This window comes from Sorex fumeus, unplaced genomic scaffold, assembly GCF_029834395.1.
Source record: "Sorex fumeus unplaced genomic scaffold, SorFum_2.1 ptg000093l, whole genome shotgun sequence".
Classification (NCBI taxonomy): domain Eukaryota; kingdom Metazoa; phylum Chordata; class Mammalia; order Eulipotyphla; family Soricidae; genus Sorex; species Sorex fumeus.
Window position 1 is genome coordinate 2,334,225 of NW_026606150.1, and position 19,750 is coordinate 2,353,974.

At 55.4% G+C, this 19,750-nt stretch overlaps 3 protein-coding genes across 3 annotated transcripts in view; 2 read left to right on the top strand and 1 right to left on the bottom strand.

Annotated features, from left to right (window-relative positions):
* NXF1 (nuclear RNA export factor 1) overlaps positions 1-19,750 on the bottom strand; it is a 102,158-nt gene that overhangs the window by 69,558 nt on the left and 12,850 nt on the right. The window lies entirely within an intron of this gene.
* Positions 6,411-17,227, top strand: TAF6L (TATA-box binding protein associated factor 6 like). Its single transcript, XM_056131653.1, has 11 exons — positions 6,411-6,466; positions 8,271-8,430; positions 9,639-9,725; positions 9,988-10,138; positions 10,219-10,269; positions 11,283-11,377; positions 12,508-12,582; positions 12,707-12,927; positions 13,192-13,324; positions 15,904-16,032; positions 16,350-17,227. Exons 1-11 carry the CDS (start codon positions 6,459-6,461, stop codon positions 17,124-17,126), a joined length of 1,887 nt encoding a protein of 628 aa, XP_055987628.1. The 5' UTR covers positions 6,411-6,458; the 3' UTR covers positions 17,127-17,227.
* Positions 17,235-19,516, top strand: TMEM179B (transmembrane protein 179B). The gene is made up of 5 exons (XM_056131660.1): positions 17,235-17,370; positions 18,425-18,612; positions 18,694-18,828; positions 18,958-19,036; positions 19,192-19,516. The coding sequence occupies exons 1-5, from the start codon at positions 17,275-17,277 to the stop codon at positions 19,351-19,353; spliced, it is 660 nt and encodes a 219-aa protein (XP_055987635.1). The 5' UTR covers positions 17,235-17,274; the 3' UTR covers positions 19,354-19,516.

A 19,750-nucleotide genomic window follows, 5' to 3' on the forward strand; every position in this document is an offset into this window, starting at 1 on the left:
AACTGTGAGTTACCATGAATGGTCTTGGTCGACATGATGAACTCAGACAGTCTCTCACCCTGTTCGTTCCATTCTAGGCCATGGGTCCCGATGTGAAGTTCTTCAGCTGATCTTCTCGGTCCTATTTTGGCATTTGCACAGGGGTTCCTCCAGGCTCTGCGCTCAGGAATTACCCCTGGCGGTGGTCAGGGGACCATATGGGATGCTGGGAATCGAACTTGGGTTGGCTGCGTGCAAGGCAAACGCCCTACCCGCTGTGCTATCGCTCCAGCCCCTGCTGCCTTGTACTATATAGCACCGTAGCACTGTAGCACTGTCCTCCCACTGTACTGATGGCTCCAAGATGACACTGTGAACATCTAACATTGAACAATCCTGGGCTCTGTGCGAACAGTTCAATCTATAATAACCATGCAACGGGCCAGAGCAATAGCACAAGAGGGAGGGTGTTTGCCTTGCACACGGCTGACCCAGATTCAATCCCCAACATTCCATATGATCTCCTGGGCCCTACCAGGAGGGATCCCTGAACACAGGAGTAAGCCCTGAGCACAGCCAGATATGGCTCAAAATACTAAATAAACCAACCATGTGAGGAGGGCATGTTACCCTGTTTTGTGAAGGAGAAAATCCCATCAGATGATTTACTCCCTGAAGGCTGAGTGTTTGAACCATGCTGTTTGCACATTCCACATTCTTTACTGGGGTCACTTTTTTTTCCCGGTGGGGAGGGTGCTTTTGTGTTTTTTTTTTTCTTTTTTGGGTCACACCTGGTAATGGACAGGGGGTTACTCCTGGCTTTGTACTCAGGAATAACTCCTGGTGGTGCTTGGGGGCCCATATGGGATGCTGGAAATCGATCCCGGGTTGGCTGCACGCAAGGCAAATGCCCAACCCGCTGTACTATTACTGATCCAGTCCCAGGTGTGTGTGTGTGTGTGGGGATGCTTTCTGGTGAAAAGAAGAGTATGAAGCGGGTAGGACATTTGCCTTGCATGGGATTGTTGGGAGTTAGATCCCCCAGCATCCCATCTAGTCCCCTGAGCACTGCTAGGAGTAATTCCTGAGTGCAGAACCAGGAGTATCCCCTGTACTTTGGCCGGGTGTGACCCAAAAAGAAAAATAATAAAAGTAGAGTATGAGGTTGGGTGTCACTGGGGTCGGAGTCCAGGAGTTTGGTGTGTGGTGTTATGTGTTTGAAATTTCTCTGGGTGCATTGAAGATCTGGGTGGGGGCTTAAATCCAGAGTCTCATTGGTATATATGAAACATGGAAGTGTCGCTGAACTACATTCCTGGCGTGTTTTCAGTTTTATTTATTTGTTTATTTATTTATTATTACTATTATTATTATTATTTGCTTTTTGGGTCACACCCAGCGATGCACAGGGGTTACTCCTAGCTCTGTATTCAGGAATTACTCCTGGCGGTGCTCAAGGTACCATATGGGATGCTGGGAATTGAACCCGGGTTGGACACGTGCAAGGCAAACGCCCTACCCGCTGTGCTATCGCTCCAGCCCCACCACATCTATTTTTCTATGTGTTCTGGGGTCACTCCAGGTAGTACTCAGGCGACTCTTGGTTCCATGCTCAGGGATCTCTTCTGTAGGTGCATGGGGGACCACATGGTAGCCCGGCCTCCTGCATGCAAAGCATACCCTCCAGCTGGTGAGCTTAGTTCTCTCAGACTCTAAACCACATCTTCTTTATCTAGTCATCAAAAATGGCCACTTCCTTTGTTTCTGCATCTTCGCTCTTGTGAACAGCACTGTAGCACTGTCCTCCTGTTATTCATCGATTTGCTCGAGCAGGCCCAGTAACATCTCCATTGTGAGACTTGTTACTGTGTTTGGCATATCAAATACGTCATGGGTAGCTTGCCAGGCTTTGCCGTGCAGGCGAGATACTCTCGGTAGCTTGCTGGGCTCTCCGAGAGGGGCAGAGGAATCGAACCTGGGCTGGAGTGATAGCACAGTGGTAAGGCGTTTGCCTTGCACGCTGCCAGCCAGGCTGACCCAGGCTCTTGTGAATAATTTGCAATAAACACTGGGGTGAGTGTAACCTTTTCTAGCTCAAGTTTGCATTAACTAGATAAGTCTTTCCCAGTGGGGCATTGCTAGATCATATGTTAGCTCTGTTTTTATTTCGTTTGAGTTTAGTGCCACAGCCAGCTATTTCAGGCCTTACTCCTGGCTCTGTGCTCAGGTATCACTCCGTATGGGGCTCAGAAGACTTCATGTGATGCCAGAGATCAAGCCTAAGTCATCTGCATGCCAAGCAAATGCCCGACCTGCTCTACTAACTCTCTGGCCCCAGTAGCTCTGAGTTTAGATTGATTCATTATTATTAATTTTTGGTTTTTTGGGTCCTACTTGGTGATGCTCAGGGCTTATTCCTTGCTCTGCACTCAGGAGTCACTCCTGGTGGTGCTGGGGGACCATATGGGATGCTAAGAATTGACCACTGGCCTACCGCATGCAAAGCAAGCGCTCTAACCACTGTGCTATCACTCTGGCCCCTAGTTTGATTCTTTTTGCTGAGTTTTTGGACCATATCTGGCGGTGCAAAGAGGGCACAGTACTTGGGGGTTACTTCCTAGCCCATGGAGCTATTTTTTCCTGCCTTGTTTTTAGATTATTTTGCTGTTTTATTTGGGAACTGTCGCCAGCTTTGCTCAGAGCTACCCAGCTTGGAGGTGCTTTCTATTAGGTGCTGGGGGTGGGGTTGCCTCTGTGGTGTGCAGGGAGCTAATGGAGCCAGGCCACCTGCATGCAAAAAAGCACATGCTCCACCCTCTAAGCTGTCATCACACCGATCCCAGATTTTGGGGGGCGAGGAGGAATACGACGATGCACAGGGGTTACTCCTGGCTCTGCACTCAGGAATCACTCCTGGTGGTGCTCAGGGGACCATATGGGATGCTGGGATTCGAACCCGGGTCGGCCGCGTGCAAGGCAAACGCCCTACCCGCTCTGCTATCACTCCAGCCCCTCTAGATTTTCTTTAAGGTTATTTTTGTACTGTTTCCAAAATGTTGCATGAGTTCATATTCACACAATGTGGTTCTATTTCTCTACACCCTTGACAATAGTTGTTATTTTCATTTGATTTTTGGGGACACAGGGAGAGTGCCTAGGGTTCGCTCCCAGTGGTGCTTCTGGCACCACAATCCACAGTGCGAAGAAGTTACTCTGAGCACAGTGCTCAGGGATTGCTCCTGGTTGTGGTGTTGGGGTGTGCCAGGGATCAAACCAGGGTCTCTCTCTGATGCAGAGTATGTGCCTAGTTGACTAAAGTGAATGATCTTTCCCCGCCCCACAGGTTACTCTGTTTTGTTTGTTTTTTCAGTGTAAGCCATTCCAACTGATGTCAGGTAATACCTCGTGATGGTTCGGATTTGCATTTTCCTAACGGTATTCAAGGATGACTGACTTTTCATATACCTTTGGGCTATCTCTGTTTCCTCTTTGGGAAACATCAGCTCATGTCTTCTGTTCTTTTTTTTTGGGGGGGGGGGAAGTGGGCACACCCGGCTCCTCTCAGGGCTTACTCTTGGCTCTGCACTCAGGGATCACTCCTGGCAGGGGTGGGAGACAGTAAGCAGTGCGGGGGATCCGCCTTTTGCAGGAGCAAGGCAAGCACCTTACCTGCCTTACCTGCTAGGCTATCACCCCTGGTCCTTTCTGTCCATTTCAAAAGGCTGTTTTTGTTGTTGAGTGGCGACTGGTTTTCCATTGGGTCTGGAAGGGGGTGTTGGTTGGATCAGATGAGAAGGTATATCATCTTGTTGTGGGAAGCCCCATTCATTGGTGCCAAGATGACAGGCAAGATTTTGAAGTCAACTGAGTTCCACACTAAAGTCTTAAAGTGGGGCTGGAGTGATAGCACAGCGGGGAGGGCGTTTGCCTTGCACCTGGCTGACCCAGGTTCGATTCCCAGCATCCCATATGGTCCCCCGAGCACCGCCAGGAGTAATTCCTGAGTGCAAGAGCCAGGAGTAACTCCTGTGCATCGCCGGATGTGGCTGCCAGGAGTAATTCCTGAGTGCAAGAGCAAGGAGTAACTCCTGTGCATCGCCGAGTGTGACCCAAAAATCATAATAAAATAATAATCAAAATAAATAAAGTGGGTTTTTTTTTTTTTTTGCTTTTTGGGTCACACCCGGGGATGGACAGGAGTTACTCCTGGCTCTGCACTCAGAAATTACTCCTGGCGGTGCTCCGAGGACCATATGGGATGCTGGGAATAGAACCCGGGTTGGCCGGGTTGGTCGCGTGCAAGGCAAACGCCCTACCCACTGTAGTATCCCTCCAGCCCCTAAATAAAGTCTTAAAGCTTTCTCTTGTGCGCTTGGAGTTTCGCCCAAGTGAACTTCCAACTTAAGAGTAGCCAAGACGGAGTCGAGGCAGACGCGTTCTCCGAGAACCGGCTCACTGAGCCTCGTCACACTTCGCGCACGCACCTGCTAGCCAAACTTCCACGCACTGTTGCTTTAAGGAGAGTGACGCCTCAGTGTCACGTGACCCCCGGCACTTGGGGCTTTTTTTTTTAACAGCCCTTTCCAGGTGGCCAATCGCGTGGACGGACACCTTTCCGGCGGGGCGGGAATTTCCGAAGGCGCCGGTCGATTGGCTGTGTCTGTGGAGGGCGGGGCCTGGGCTCCGAAAGAGGGAATCGGAGCGAGCTGGGTGAGTGGAGCCGCCGCCGCCGCCGCTGCCGCCTCGGCCGGAGCGTCCAGGTGAGCAGGCCCCGCGGGGCCAGGGGCGCCGGGTGTCCGCGGGGCGGGCCGTGCACTCGCTGCCCCGGAGCCCGCTCCGCTGGGTGCCCGCCCACTTCGTTGGGCACGTGACCCGAGTTGGGTCACCCCTGACCTCCACCCCACCAGCTCTGGGTCTGGGATGGGCGAGGCTGCGGGCAGCATTCGCATCGCGGGCAGCGCAGGAGGTCAGTCCCCGCGCCTCTTGCCCGCGTCCCGGCGTGTCCCGAGCACGGGAGGAGCGTGAGCCCTCGGGCGGGAGCCGGGCGTGCGGGACTCAGTCTAGGCGTCTGCGGTGGGGACCCGGCGCGGGCTGCGCGCGGGCAGGACCTGGTGCTCCCATTTTACAGAGGGGGAAACAGAAGCCAGAACGGTGCACGTTGGGGCGGACTCCACAGCCAAGTCTGCGGGGCCGCGAAACCAGGCCGTGCGCTCCACGCAGCCGGCTGCGTCTGATGAGAAGGAATGAGGGTTTGAGTGTGCTCCCTTAGGAGTGCTCTCTGAGTGCTCTTGGACAAGTTATTTTACTTTTTTTTTGTGTTTGTGGGGATTGAGGGTCCCTGCCCGGTGTCGCTCAGGGGCTGCTTCTGGCCTTGTGCCTAGAGACAGTGGTCCAGGATCGAACCTAGGTACCTTGAGGGGTCGGTGAGAGTATAGCAGGTAGGGAGCTTGCCTTGCATGAACGGAACCAGGGTTGATTCTTGGCCAGGTCTCTCCAGCACCACCAAGATTAATTCCTGAGCACAGTCAGGCAAGTGACCCCTGGGTGTTGCAAGGTATGGGTCCGAAACAAAATATCAACTAATATTTGAGCTTGGGTTTCCTTGTTTATGAAATAGACACAATACATAGTAGCGATCTGATCTCATGTTAAGGATAAAGTGAGCTGGTCCTTATAAATCACTTAGCTAAGTGCTTCAGGCATCCTGGTTTCTAAGAAAAACAGCTCTTCAAAAATATAATTTTATTTATTCTGGATCACCAGAACCACAGAGTTACAAAGTTACTTAGGGCTGAGTTTCAGGCATACAGTATTCCAAAACCAATCCCTTCACCTGTGTCCCCAGTTTCCTTCACCCCCCCCCCAAAATGTAATGTGGCCCCAGGGAGGCCTGGGGAGATTGTACAGTGGACAAGGCGCTTGCTTTGCACATGTCTGACAAGGGTTTGTTCCCTGGCACCCCAGGTGGTCCCCCGGACACCAGCAGGAGTGATTCCTGAGCACAGAGCTAGATCACTGGTAGTGGCCCAAAAAGTGTGTGTGTGTGTGTCTGTGTGTGTAAATCCCTGGCAGTGTTCAGGGTGTATTACTGGCTTCGCACTTCCGGATCACTCATGGTGGGCTTGGGATACCTTGTGGGGTGCTGGGCATCAAACCAGGGTCAGCAGCATATAAGGCAAGCGCCCACCCTCTGTAGTATCTCACTGACCCTTTAAAACATTTTTTTTTAAGGTTGGCTCTGAGATTTACAATCTTGGTAACAATAGAGTTGCGGGAACACTCCTCGCTCCACCAGTATCTGCATCCCTCCCCCCAAAGCTTCCTCCTACCCCACCACCCCAAACCTACTAAACTTTCTAAAAAGTTACTTAATTGTAGGAAAAACAACAGTCCTTTATCTATTTTTGTCTTTTTTGTATTTTGATCCTCAGCCAGTGTTTGTTGAGTCTCTTATGTGCTGACGCTGCTGGACGCTGGGGATGCAAAGGTGAGCGAGCAGGATGCCGGCTGGCTGGCTGAGCGTTCGGTCTGCTGAGATGTGGGCGTTCATCGGAAGCGTCAGAAGCTGGGCTTGTGCCTCCAGCTGCAGAGCATGTGGCTTGCCTGCGTGAGGCCCAGCTGCCGCTCCTGGCACTGTCCCCTCCCTCAGGTGGGATCCCTGAGCAGTGCAGGGTGCCATGCCCAGCACTGCAACAAGAGTTCCAGGAGGAGGGTCCAGAGTGATAGTACAGTGGGTGGGGATTTACCTTACACGCGGCCGACCTGGGTTCGATCCCTGGCATCCTCAAGCACCACAGGAGTAACTCCTGAGTCCAGAGCTAGAAGTAACCCCTGATCATCCCTGTGTGTGACCGAAAAGGGGGAAAAAAAAAAAAGAGTTCCAGGAATGTGTTCCTTTTTTTTTTTTTTTCCATTTTGGGTCACACCCGGCGATGCACAGGGGTTCCTCCTGGCTCTGCACTCAGGAATTACTCCTGGTGGTGCCCAGGGGACCATATAGGATGCTGGGAATCGAACCCGGGTCCGCCGCGTGCAAGGCAAACGCCCTACCCGCTGTGCTATTGCTCCAGCCCCCAGGAATGTGTTCTGACAAGGGCTAGGCTTGTGGTTCACACAGCATTGGTCTTGCACGCGTGAGGCCCCGGGTTCCGTCCGCTGCTTTCAAAGCAAAGAGTTGGGACACGTGGGGTCTGAGATTTCCCCAAGTGGGTAACATGTGAGAAGAGATAGTTTAGGAGACTCAAGCATGGCAGATAAAGATCTGTCTGATCTTTCAGACAGAAGAGAGAGGATATTTGGGCATCTGGAAATGAGGTCTTTGGGGCTCCTGCTTTAGGAGACCCCTCCCATAATCTGGGAATTTTCCTGCCTTTCCCTTTTTTTTTCACTTAGGGATTCCATTTTGTATTATTTTAAAAAATATTTTTATGCATTTTTTTTCCTTTTTTGGGTCACACTCGGCGATGCACAAGGGTTACTCCTGGCTCTGCACTCAGGGATTACCCCTGGTGGTGCTCAGGGGACCATATGGGATGCTGGGGATGGAACCCGGGTTGGGCCGCGTGCAAGACAAATGTCCCACCTGCTGTGCTATTGCTCCAGCCCCTGCCTTTCCCTTTTTATTTCTTGAAGCTCTTACTGAATTGGCAAAAAAGAAAGAAGATCCTGGTTTCTGTTTGGGACCACAGCTGTTGGTGCTCAGGGATCCCACCCAGTGGGGCTCAGGGGACCTTAGGTGGTAGCAGGGATAGAACTTGGGTTGGCTACGTGCGAGACCCGCTCCCTATCCACTGTAGTGTCTCTCTGTCCCTCTGAAATGGTTTTTTTTTTTCAGGGGGGGTCACACCTGGCGGTTACTCACTGACCCTGCACTCAGGAATTACTCCTGGCATTGCTTGGGGGATCCTATGGGATGCTGGGAATTGAACCCGGGTCGGCCCCAGGCAAGGCAAATGCCCTACTCGCTGTATTATCGCTCTGACCCCAAAATGTTTTTCATAATGACCGATGGCAACATCACCCGTTTGCCCTTTCTCCTGAGGTTGGCGCAGTAGCCTTGTGCTGGGGTGATTTCCCTGTTAGAGTTCAGGGTGCAGGGCAAATGTCCCTGTTGTCTGCGCTTGTCTGATTCTTGCTCTGAGCCTCAGTCTCTCTGGCTGGACACCGAGAGCTCTTGGGGGCTCTGACTGTGGACAGGGCTTGAGTCAGGCTCTGGGGCCATCACGGACTCAGGCGGCTGCTCAGAGCCCCCCCTCTCCCTGCAACCCCCTCCCCCCACACCTCCCCTGCAGCTCCGTCGGGGCCATGTCGGAGCGAGAGGAGCGACGCTTTGTGGAGATCCCTCGGGAGTCCGTGCGGCTTATGGCAGAGAGCACCGGCCTGGAGCTGAGTGACGAGGTGGCAGCTCTGCTGGCCGAGGACGTGTGCTATCGTTTGCGAGAGGCCACGCAGGTACCCCCGACCCGCACCCCATCCTCCTGTTTCTCTCTTCTTGGTTTTCGGGGTACACCTAGCAGTGCTTGGGCAGAGCACACAGCACTTCACTCCGCCCGGGGAGCAGTCTCACGGAGGTTCCCCATTCCCCCGGGCCACACCCCCACCCCACAGGGGTTATCGGGGTGCTTGAGGCATCTGCTCTGTTAGGTGCAGAGACCCTGGGGGCTATGAGCCCTCTCCTGCCTGGCCTGGCAGAACAGCTTCAGACCACATTCTGCCTGGGGGAAACTGAGGCTCAGATAAGGGTGGGAGGTTTGCCCAAGACCAGAGCCAGGGCACATTGCAGAAAGCAGACCTGCAGGCTGGGCGCTTGCCTTAACAAGCGGCCTGCTCGGGTTCGATTCCCAGAAACCCACATGGTCCCCAGGAATAATTCCTGAGTTCAGAGCCAGGTGTGAGTATGGCCACAAAACACAGCAAAAACCAAAAAGCAGAGTTGGCATTTAAGCCTTGCAATTTTTTCTGCTTCTTTGGTTTGAAGAAACAAATGAAGAAAAATCCTGTGGGCTGCCCAGGCCTAGCCTGGAACCAGGAGCAGGATAAGGCCCTTTGCCCTGCTGCACTCTTTCCAGCCTTCCCCCCAAGCCCTTTTGGGTTTTTGAGCTATTTCCAGCGCTCGGAGCTACTCCTAGCTCTTTGCGTGGGGTCACTCCTGGGTCCAGTGCGCAGGGGACCATGCAGTGCCGAGACTGACCTCTGACTGACCTCTGACTTCCTTTCAGCGGCCCCTTGGGCCCCATCCAGCTTTTTTTTTTTTTTTTTTTGGTCTGTTCTGGTTTGGGGGCCAGGTGCTTACTCCTGTCTCTGCTCTCGGGTCCTTGTGGGACTCAGGGGACCATATGGGTAAGGCAAGCACCCTACTCGCTATACTGTTGCACTGTGTTCCCCCATCCCTGTCCCAAATCCAGACTTTCTTTTGTTTGTTTTTGTTTTGGGGCCACACCCAGACTTACTCCTGGCTCTGCACTTAGGAATCACTCCTGGTGGTGCTTGGGGACACCTATGGGATGCTGCGAGGTGGTCCCTGTGCAAAGTAGGTGCCCTGCCCGCTGTGCTCTAGCTCCGGGCTCCCTCCAGAATTTCTGATTGTTGGTCTGGGGGCCTGTCCATCCTCGCTGCTTCCCGGCCGTGGTCCCTGCCCAACCGTGTCCCTCTGCTCCCAGAACAGCTCTCAGTTCATGAAACACACCAAGCGGCGGAAGCTGACGGTAGAGGATTTCAACCGGGCCCTGCGCTGGAGCAGCGTGGAGGTGAGGGGTGCCTGGGGGCACCGGGCACCGGGTGAGCTGGGAAGGCTTCCTGGGGGCGGGGGCTTGGTTTGATCCTCGGGGACCCCGCGGAGGAAGAGCCTCTCCAGGGGCCGAGGCTGAGCAACGTGGGTGGGAGGAGGGGGGGTTCCCTCATGGACTGGGGACTCCCTGCTCGGGTCTGGAAACTCGTGAGCACTGTGTGGGTGCCCCTTTCTCGGGTTCTTGACACAGTCCCTGCAGGTGGCCCCCTCTTTCCCCGCAGGCTGTGTGTGGTCACGGGTCCCAGGAGGCACTGCCGCTGCGGCCCGCCCGGGAAGGGGAGCTCTACTTCCCTGAGGACCGCGAGGTGAACCTGGTGGAGCTGGCGCTGGCCACCAACATCCCCAAAGGCTGCGCTGAGACGGCTGTGCGAGGTGCCTTGGGGCCGGACGGGGAGGGGTGTCCTGAGGCGCGCACCTCCAGGCTGACCCCTCTCCCCCTGCTCTGCTTCTAGTTCACGTCTCCTATCTGGATGGGAAAGGGAAGCTGGCCCCCCAAGGCTCCGGTAAGTAAGGGGTGGTGTGGGGTGCCGGCCGGGTGGAACTTCTGTCCCTTAGCACCCCCAGGGTGGTGCCTTTAAGCCCCTAGGGTACCCGCACGGCCCCTTGCACTATACCTGTAGGTGCTCAGGATTTACAGTGGAGTCTTTTGTTTGTTTTATTTGGGGGCCACACCTGGCAGTCACCTCAGGGCCTAGTCCTGGCTCGGCACTCAGGAATCACTCCTGGCGGGCTTGAGGGACCATATAGGTGCCAGGGATTGAAACTGGGTCAGCCACGTGCATGGCAAGCACCCTTCCCGCGGTACTATCTATCGCTCCAGCCCTGGAACCCAGGCTTTTTCTTTTCTTTTGTGCTTTTTGGGTCACACCCGGTGATGCACAGGGATTACTCCTGGCTCTGCACTCAGGAATTACTCCTTGCGGTGCTTGGGGGACCATATGGGATGCTGGGAATCGAACCCGGGTTGACTGCGTGCAAGGCAAGCGCCCTCCCCACTGTGCTATCGCTCCAGCGTCTGGAACCCAGTCTTGAAGGTGGCCATGAGTCTCTGTCCTGGGTGTTCTCTTGGACGCCTGTGCAGCAGTCTGGGATTACAGGAGGAAGGGGAGTCTCCCTCCCAGGGACTGCTAAGAACTGGGAGCTTGAACATGAATACAGTCACCAAGATTGAGGCCGTGGACAGAGAAGCGATACAGAGAGCCTGTAAGCTCAGGGCTGGGTGGGCAGCCCAGAGGAACGGTTTTCTCTCTTTTTTTTGTGTGTGTGTGGGGGGGGAGTGCTTTGCGGGGGTGGGGGGTCACACCTGGCAGTGTCAGGGGTTATTTGTCATTCTGTGTTCAGGGAGGATCCAGGTGGTGCCAGGAATCGAACCCAGGTCAGCCGCTGGCAAGGGAAGAGCCTTAACCCCAAGCGTTAGGTCTCCGGGCTGAGCGTGGTTTCCTGGGAAGGCCTGTGGGAACGGGCTCTCTGCAGGAGCAGGCAGAGACCTGACCGCTTCCTGCCCATCCTCTCACAGTGCCCAGCGCCGTGTCTTCCCTGACGGATGACCTTCTCAAGTACTACCAGCAGGTGACCCGGGCCGTACTGGGGGACGACGCGCAGCTGATGAAGGTGGGTGCGTGCGCCTTTCCTTGCCACGTTCGTCTGGGAGTGGAGTGCGCTTAATTGAGGCATGAATGTGAAGGTTGGAGGGGCCCGTGTGACAGTACAACAGGGCGGCGCTTGCTTTACAGGTGGCTGACCCAGGTTTGGCCCTCAACACCCTATTAGTCCTCCAAGTAATGCCAGGAGTGATCCCTGAGCACAGAGTCAGGAGTAAGTGCTGAGCACTGTTGGATGTAGTCCAAACTTCCCTTTCCCCCCCCAAAAAAAATTAAAAAAGCTATGGTTATAGGCACTGGAGAGAGTACAGGGACTAAGGCACTTGCCTTGCATGCCACCAACTATGTTCAATCCCTTGCGCTACATATGATCCCCTAAACACAGCTACAGTGATCCCCAACCACAAAGCCAGGAGTGAACCCTGAGCACCGCCAAGTGTTGCCCAAAACCAATTAAAAACTTATGGATGGGCCAGAGCGATAGTACAGAAGAGAAGGTGCTTGCCTTGCATATGATGCCAACCCAGACATCCCTGGCACCCGATGTGGTGCCCCAAGCAGAGCCAGAGTAACCACTGAGTATTGCTGGGTGTGAGCCTAAAAAGAAAAAAAAAAGATAGATAATGATTATGACCAGGGACATTCAATGCCTGGCGACACACAGCCACACATAAAAGTTAATGGCAGGACCTGAGAGGCAGCTCAGTGGGCCCTTGTTCATGCTTTGCATGCAGATGGCCTAGGTTTGATCCAGGAGTGACCCCTGAGCACTGCTGGGTGTTGTTCAAACACCAAAAAAAGTCAGTTGAAGCAGTTTGGGGTTTGGAGGTTGGGCCTCCGCGGGTGGTGCTCAGGGGCTATTTCTGGGTCTGTGCTCAGGAGTGAGCCCTGCAAGTCTTTGGGGGCCAGGGATTTGAACTTGAGTCAGCGGGATGCAGAGCAAGCGCCTTGGCGCCCTTGTGGTCTCTCTGGGCTACTCTCAACCTCGTTTTGCAAGCCTGAAGGCCAGTGATGTAGCTCAGTGACCAAGCCACATGCCTTGCATTGCGCGAGGCCCTGGGTTCCATTCCCAGCACTACAGAAAAAGGAGAATGAATTTGTGCACTCGGATCCAGTGTGGTTTGGCCCGTTCCTTTTCAGATTGCTCTCCAAGACCTGCAGACCAACTCCAAGATCGCAGCGCTGCTGCCTTACTTTGTGTATGTGGTCAGTGGGGTAAGTCGCCAGGCTGAGCCCCGGTGGGTGTTTCGTGGAAATTACCATGTAGTGTGTCACGCACCCCCCTCCCCACTCCACCCCTCCGTGTGCCCCTCAGCGCCCCTGCCTCTCCTTCCCACAGGTGAAATCCGTCAGCCACGACCTGGAGCAGCTGCACCGGCTGCTGCAGGTGGCCCGGAGCCTGGTGCGGAACCCGCACCTCTGCCTGGGGCCCTACGTCCGCTCTCTGGTGGGCAGCGTCCTCTACTGTGTCCTGGAGCCCCTGGCTGCCTCCATCAACCCCCTGAATGACCACTGGACCCTGCGGGATGGCGCTGCCCTCCTACTCAGCCATATCTTCTGGTAGCCGCTGGGCTTGGAACTGAGACAGCTGAGGGGCTCGGGGCAGGGAGATGGGGTGGATACTTGGGCCTTGACAGGGTTGGTTGCGAGGTGCAGGAGCCCCTTTTGGCCCTTCCCTGAGAGCTGTGATATATGGTACAGATGAGGGACAGGTCCACTGGGGGTTGGTCCTTAGCCCCGGGCGCCTGGATCTTAGACCATCACGCGCTTTGTCAGGCTTTGTTCTCAGTGGCTGTGCCTCACGGCGCCGACTTGCTCCCGCAGGACTCACGGAGACCTTGTCAGTGGCCTTTACCAGCAGATCCTGCTCTCCCTGCAGAAGGTCCTGGCGGACCCCGTGCGGCCTCTGTGCTCCCACTACGGGGCCGTGGTGGGCCTGCACGCCCTCGGCTGGAAGGTGAGGACCCTCTCCTCTCCCCTCGACACAGCCACGAGAGCTGTCAGTTGTAGTTAGGAAAACTGTAGTTGGGTCTCTTATTATACAAGTGGTTTCCGTTTACCAGCTACTGGTGCTCTTACAGAGTTCTGGCTCAGGGCTCGAGTTTCCTTTCAGAAATTTGTGTGGCAGGTACTAGAAGACTGTTCCGTATGTTGGGGCTGGGAGTTACTGGGTTGCGCTGGTGATGCTCAGGGGCAGTTCCTCAGTAGTGATCTTCCTGGAGGTGCTCAGGGGCAGTTCCTCAGTAGTGATCTCCCTGGAGGTGCTCAGGGGCAGTTCCTCAGTAGTGATCTCCCTGGTGGTGCTCAGGGGCAGTTCCCCAGTAGTGATCTCCCTGGTGGTGCTCAGGGGCAGTTCCTCAGTAGTGACCCCTGGTGGTGCTCAGGGGCAGTTCCTCAGTAGTGATTTCACTGGCGGTGCTCAGGGGCAGTTCTTCAGTAGTGATCCCTGGTGGTGCTCAGGGGCAGTTCCTCAGTGATCTTCTTGGAGGTGCTCAGGGGCAGTTCCTCAGTAGTGATCTCCCTGGTGCTGCTGAGAGGCAGTTCCTCAGTAGTGATCTCTGGTGGTCTCGGGACTGACCATATGCAGAGTGTCAGGGATTAGTTGGGGCCAGTTGTGTGTAAGGTAGGTGTCTCACTCCCTATGCTTTGTCCAGCCCGCTAGTATGGAGCCCATTTTATACATTCCTGCCCATTCCATTCTGTTTGAGCCACACCCAGAGGTGCTTGGGGAACTAAGCTGTGCTGGGGGTTGAACCAGGGCTCAAGGACATTCACCAGCACTTGATGCTCTCTCCAACCTCCCGCTCCCCCATGCTATAATGTTAAAGTAATGCCCTGGGCTGCAGGTGGCAGGTAGAGAGTACAGAAGGCGCTTGCCTTACATGCAGCTGACCCCCCAGTTTGATTCCTGGCACTGCCAGGAGGGTACCTTTGGGTATGACCTCAAGCTCTATTCATGTCCCTCCAAAAAAATAGCACCAGAACGATATTCCTTAGTTCTTCCTGTATAATTTCTTTTTGAGGGGGCGTATTTGGTAGTTCTCAGAGCTTACTCGTCTCTGCGCTCAGGGGAGCACATGTGGTGCTGGGGATCAAACTAGGATTGGTGGCATACGGGGCAAGCATCTTAGGCCCTGCACCATCACTCCAGTCTCCTTCTGTTTGTGTCCATTAAACCGTCAGCTATCTTTGTGGCATCTGTGGAAATTACCACATTGCACACTAGTTTTCCTGATGACAGATTAGATTTTTAATTTGGTGTTGGGGATATTATCTGGTGGTGCTCAAGGGTCATTCCTGGCAGCGTTTGGGGGATTATTATGCAGGATCAGGGATTGAAATGGGCACCCCACGTGCAAGGCAAGCGACTTGTGTACCATCTTTGCAGACTGTGGACAGCTTTGACTAATGGAGTTTGTGTTGATCCGTGACCACCCAGGCCAAATTTTGTTGCTTTGGGGCCACACCTGGAGGTGCTCAGGACTTACTTCTAGCTGAGCTTAGGGATCAGTTCTGGCAAGCTCTGGGGCCATACGAGGTGCTGGAGATGGAACCCAAGTTGTCTGCATGCAAAGTGAGCACTGTACCTGCTCTGGAATACCCAGAGCAAATCTTTTGCTGCTAGACTTTTTGGGCAGTGGTGGTGGTGGGGTGGGGAGTGTTAGGGAGGTTAGAGCCACACTGAGCTGTTCTCAGGCTACTCTCTGCTTGGGGCATCATGAAGTCCCAGGGTGTGCCACTTCTTCATGCACTGCAGCCGTGAGTGCTGTCTACAGCATTGATGTTGAGATTTTTTTCTTTTGCTTTTTGGGTCACACCTGGCGATGCACAGGGGTTACTCCTTGCTTTGCACTCAGGAATTACTCCGGTGGTGCTCAGGGGACCATATGGGATGCTGGAGATCGAACCCAGGTCGGCCGTGTGCATGTCCTACCCGCTGTACTATTGCTTCAGCCCTGATGTTGAGATTTCTTGGCATGCCCATACCCCAATTTTATTTGCTGTTGGCTTGAGGGGCAGTGATGCTTAGATACTCCTCCCAGCTGTGTTCTAGGCTGCTCCTGACTGTGCTGGCATCTGACCCAGACTCCCGTTTGCAAGGAGCAGGAGCAAGGACCTTTGTGCTTTCCCCCTATTTGGCCTCACCGCCTCATAAAAAAGCCTTTTTTTCCCCCTCTAAATCAGTCTTTCAGGATTCTTTTATAACATTCCTTAATGTGAACCTAAGAAATAGGTTAATAATATTTAGGTTAATTTCTCACATTTTAGCTATGGGCATCACCTGTCACTAAAGATGTATGTTACCTCTAAGTCTTCATCTTGAAGGGCACAGATGTCAGTGATAATGGGGTCACTTTGTGTACCTGATCTTTTTCATTGTCTAGCCAACAGTAGGTTCGAGATAAATGCCGGCCAGCACAGGCTGATCAAGGAATTTTAGGTAGACTGAGCCCTGCTGAGTCTGAGATAAGGTGTCTTCAGGAAATACTGGAGGCACTAAGCCACCCGGAGCTCACTGCATTGTCTCCTGTCCAGGCAGTAGAACGGGTCCTGTACCCACACCTGTCCACATACTGGACGAATCTGCAGGCTGTACTAGATGACTACTCGGTATCCAACGCCCAGGTTAAAGCAGACGGCCACAAAGTCTACGGAGCCATTTTGGTGAGTGCCAGCCCCTTCCTGCTTCTTCTCCAAGCTTGGGTGCTGCTGAGCAGAGGATTGGCCCTGCACTTGGGGGAAAAAAAAAAGAGCTCTGGCTGGAGCGATAGTCCAGTGGGGAGAGCGTTTGCCTTGCATGCGAGCGATCGGGGTTCGATCTCGGGCATCCCTATGGTCCTCCAGGCACGGCCAGGAACACTTCCTGAGCGTTGCCGGGTGTGACCCAACAAAGCTAGAAAGGGGGGAGCAGAATATATATATATATAAAGAGCCCTGGCCCCTCCTGTTTTTGGCACGTGCTGATCCCTCTGCTCCTCCAGGTGGCCGTGGAGCGACTGCTGAAGATGAAGGCCCAGGCGGCGGAGCCCAGCAAGGGTGGCCCCAGCGGCGGCGGGTGGCGGCAGCGGGCCGAGGACTTGCCTTGGGACAGCCTTCTCCTCCAGGAGTCGCCGTCGGGGGGCAGCGCCGAGCCGGGCTTCGGGGCCGGCCTCCCGCCGCCGCCGGCCGCGGGCGCGGGCCCGGAGGACCCGTCGCCCTCGGTGACCCTGGCGGACATCTACCGGGAGCTCTACGCCTTCTTCGGGGACAGCCTGGCCACCCGCTTCGGCACGGGCCAGCCGGCGCCCACGGCCCCGCGGCCGCCCGGCGACAAGAAGGAGCCGGCGGCCGCCCCGGACTCGGTGCGGAAGATGCCGCAGCTGACGGCCCACGCCACGGCCAGCCCGCAGGGCGACGAGAGCCCCCGGGGCGGCGGCCCGTCGGCGTCCGCGCCCGCCTCGGCCGCCGAGAGCCGGCCGCTGCCGCGCGTGCACCGCGCGCGGGGGGCGCCCCGGCAGCAGGGCCCGGGCGCCGGCACCCGCGACGTCTTCCAGAAGAGCCGCTTCGCGCCGCGCGGCGCCCCGCACTTCCGCTTCATCATCGCCGGGCGGCAGGCCGGGCGGCGGTGCCGCGGCCGGCTCTTCCAGACCGCCTTCCCCGCGCCCTACGGGCCCAGCCCGGCCTCCCGCTACGTGCAGAAGCTGCCGATGATCGGCCGCACCGGCCGCCCGGCGCGCCGCTGGGCGCTCTCGGACTACTCGCTGTACCTGCCGCTGTAAATAAAAGGCCGCGCCCGGAAGTGACGTCTGCGCGCTCGCGGGTCGCGCCGGGGGAGGCGGGGCTTGGGCGGTTGCTTCCGGCGGCGGCGCTTCCTGGTGCTGCTGGCGGTGGCCGTGGCCGTGGCCGTGGTGGTGGTGGGGGCGCGCCATGGCGCTGCCCTGGCTGCAGCGCGTCGAGCTTACGCTCCTGGCCGCCGCCTTCCTGTGCGGGGCCGTGGCGGCGGTGGCGCTGACTCGGACCCAGGTGCGGCGGCGGGGCGGGCCGGGCCGGGAAGACGGGGGCTGGCCGGTGCCGGCGCGCAGACGCCACTGTGTGCTAGGTCACGGGGTCGGTGGAAAGGCTGTAACTTGGCAGGCGCTGGGTTGCCAAAGGTATTACCGGGAAGGTAGTTCCTCGCGGTCCTCAGGAGTGCCTGCAGCACCGTAGCCCAGCCTGGTCGCACCTACTCTAACTCGGAAACGGAGTGGGCTCCAGGACCTGCCTATCTTTGGGGTGTGTGCACGCCCCGTGGTGCTGGGACCGTGCGGCCCCCGAGGGCGGATCTGAGGCTCCCACAAGGCTTGTGCTAAGCCCTAGGGTCACCTCTGTGGCTCTACTGTCATCTTCTAAGAGACTTGTTGAGCCAGAGAGATAATACAGGCGTTCTGCTTACTTTGCACAGAGCTGGACCCAACCGCCTTCTTCAAATAGGCCAAGAAACTTCTGCTGAGCTAAGCTATGAAGCATACTGTAGCGAGCGGATTTAAGCCACCTTGATTGCAACACAATGGGTTCAGTGACACTGTAGAACAGTTAATGGAGAGGCGCCTAGTTTACACCTGCCCCGTCCCACCCCCCCTCGCCCCCTCAAGCTGGGCAATATTGATTGAGGTTTGCGCTGCTTCTGCATATTAGAAGACACTGGAGATTGTTGTGAAGGTTCTACAAGGTTTCATTTTACTCCAGGCCAGCGTTCTTCAGCTGCAGGTACACAGGTGGAAAAAGTTGAAAGCCACCAGCCAGACGGCCTTGATTTAAACTGCGGCTGTGGACCAGGGCAGCTGCCGGTGTGCAGGTGTAAAGGGCAAAGGACGCTGCTTTAGGCTTTCTGCAGAGAGAACACAGCATAAGAAGCAGCTCTCGAGTTCACCGTCTCTCATAAGCACCCTCTGTTTCCTGCTCCTCTGGGCAGAGATAGGAACTGTGCATGCACAGCTAATTTCCGAGGCTGGCTCTGGCCTCTGTCCTAACACCTGCCGCCGGCCTGCATCCAGAGGCCCTAACTCAGCATCCCGGACTCAGTCGCTTCTCTCCACAGGGCTCCTTCAGGGGCAGCTGTCCCCTGTACGGTGCGGCTACCCTGAATGGCACCTCTCTGGCCTTGTCCCAGCCCTCGGCCCCATCGCTCTGCTATTTTGTGACCGGGGCCTCCGGCTTCCTGGCCCTCTACTGTCTCCTCCACCTGCTCTTCTGGGTCTACAGCAGCTGCATTGAGGATTCCTACAGGTGACTGCACCACTCCAGGGGCTGGGGGCCAAGTGGGAGGAGACTCATCTCGAGCCAGAGGCCTGTTCTCTCCCTCTCTAGAGGCCCCATTGGGCTCCGCATAGCACTGGCCGTCTCCGTTCTAGCCATCTTCCTGCTCTTAGTGTCCGCCTGTATTCTTCATTTTGGTACCAGTTCTCTCTGCAAATCCATCGTCTCCCAGAACATAACAAATAGGTAATAATGGGAGGGTAGCGATACCCCCTTTTGTACCTGCCTCTCGCCCTTATTACAAGGCCACGCAGGCACAGGTGTGCTTAAACAGCACCTCTTTCCCCCCCCTCACAAGTCTCTTTGATCTTACAGTTGCTCTGCAGCCCAGAAAATCCGATGGACACCCCCTGGAATTGCTTTGCAGTTTTACTCCAATCTATACAACGCTGAAGTGAGTTCTGGGATATGTCACCCTGGGTGGAAAATATGAAGGATTCCTGAAAGCATCTGTGGCTGTAAGAGAGCCCTGGGGGCTGCTGCTAGCTAAGTGGGATCCGTGTGGATTTGAGGTGCCCGCACTGTTTACTCTGGTTCTCTCCGTCCCAGATCTCCTCTTGGGTGAATCTGCTGTTGTGGTGTGTGGTGTTGGTGCTCCAAATTGTGCAGTGGAAGTCTGAAGCCACTTCCTTCCGGCCTCGGCAGAGAGGGGACCCTGCGTGGAGCTCTGAGACTGATGTGCTGGTTGGGACTCGCCTCCCCTATTACTGAAGAGCAAGGAGAGTCTTTCTGCCAAGATCAGACTGGGTGCTGGAAGTCCTCTTGTCCTGCACGGCAGGGAGCCTGTATCAGTGAATCCTGATGGCAGGCCCCCTCCTCCATCTCTTCCTACAGCTATTTTTGTACCAAAATAGTGTTCCTTTCTTCTCTCGTATTGGTACTTAGTTCTCAGTGTTAAGAGCACTGACAGGAGGGTGATGGGTTAAGAACTCATGGATCAAAACTTAAGTGGTCCTTGGGGCCTGAGCAATAGTATGGCAGGGAGGGCATTTGCCTTGCACACAGCTGACCCTGGGTTCAATCCCTGGCACCCCATGTAGTCCCCAGGAGTGATTTCTGGGTGTAGAGCCCAAAGAAAAACGAAGACAAATCCAGAAAACTTGAGACA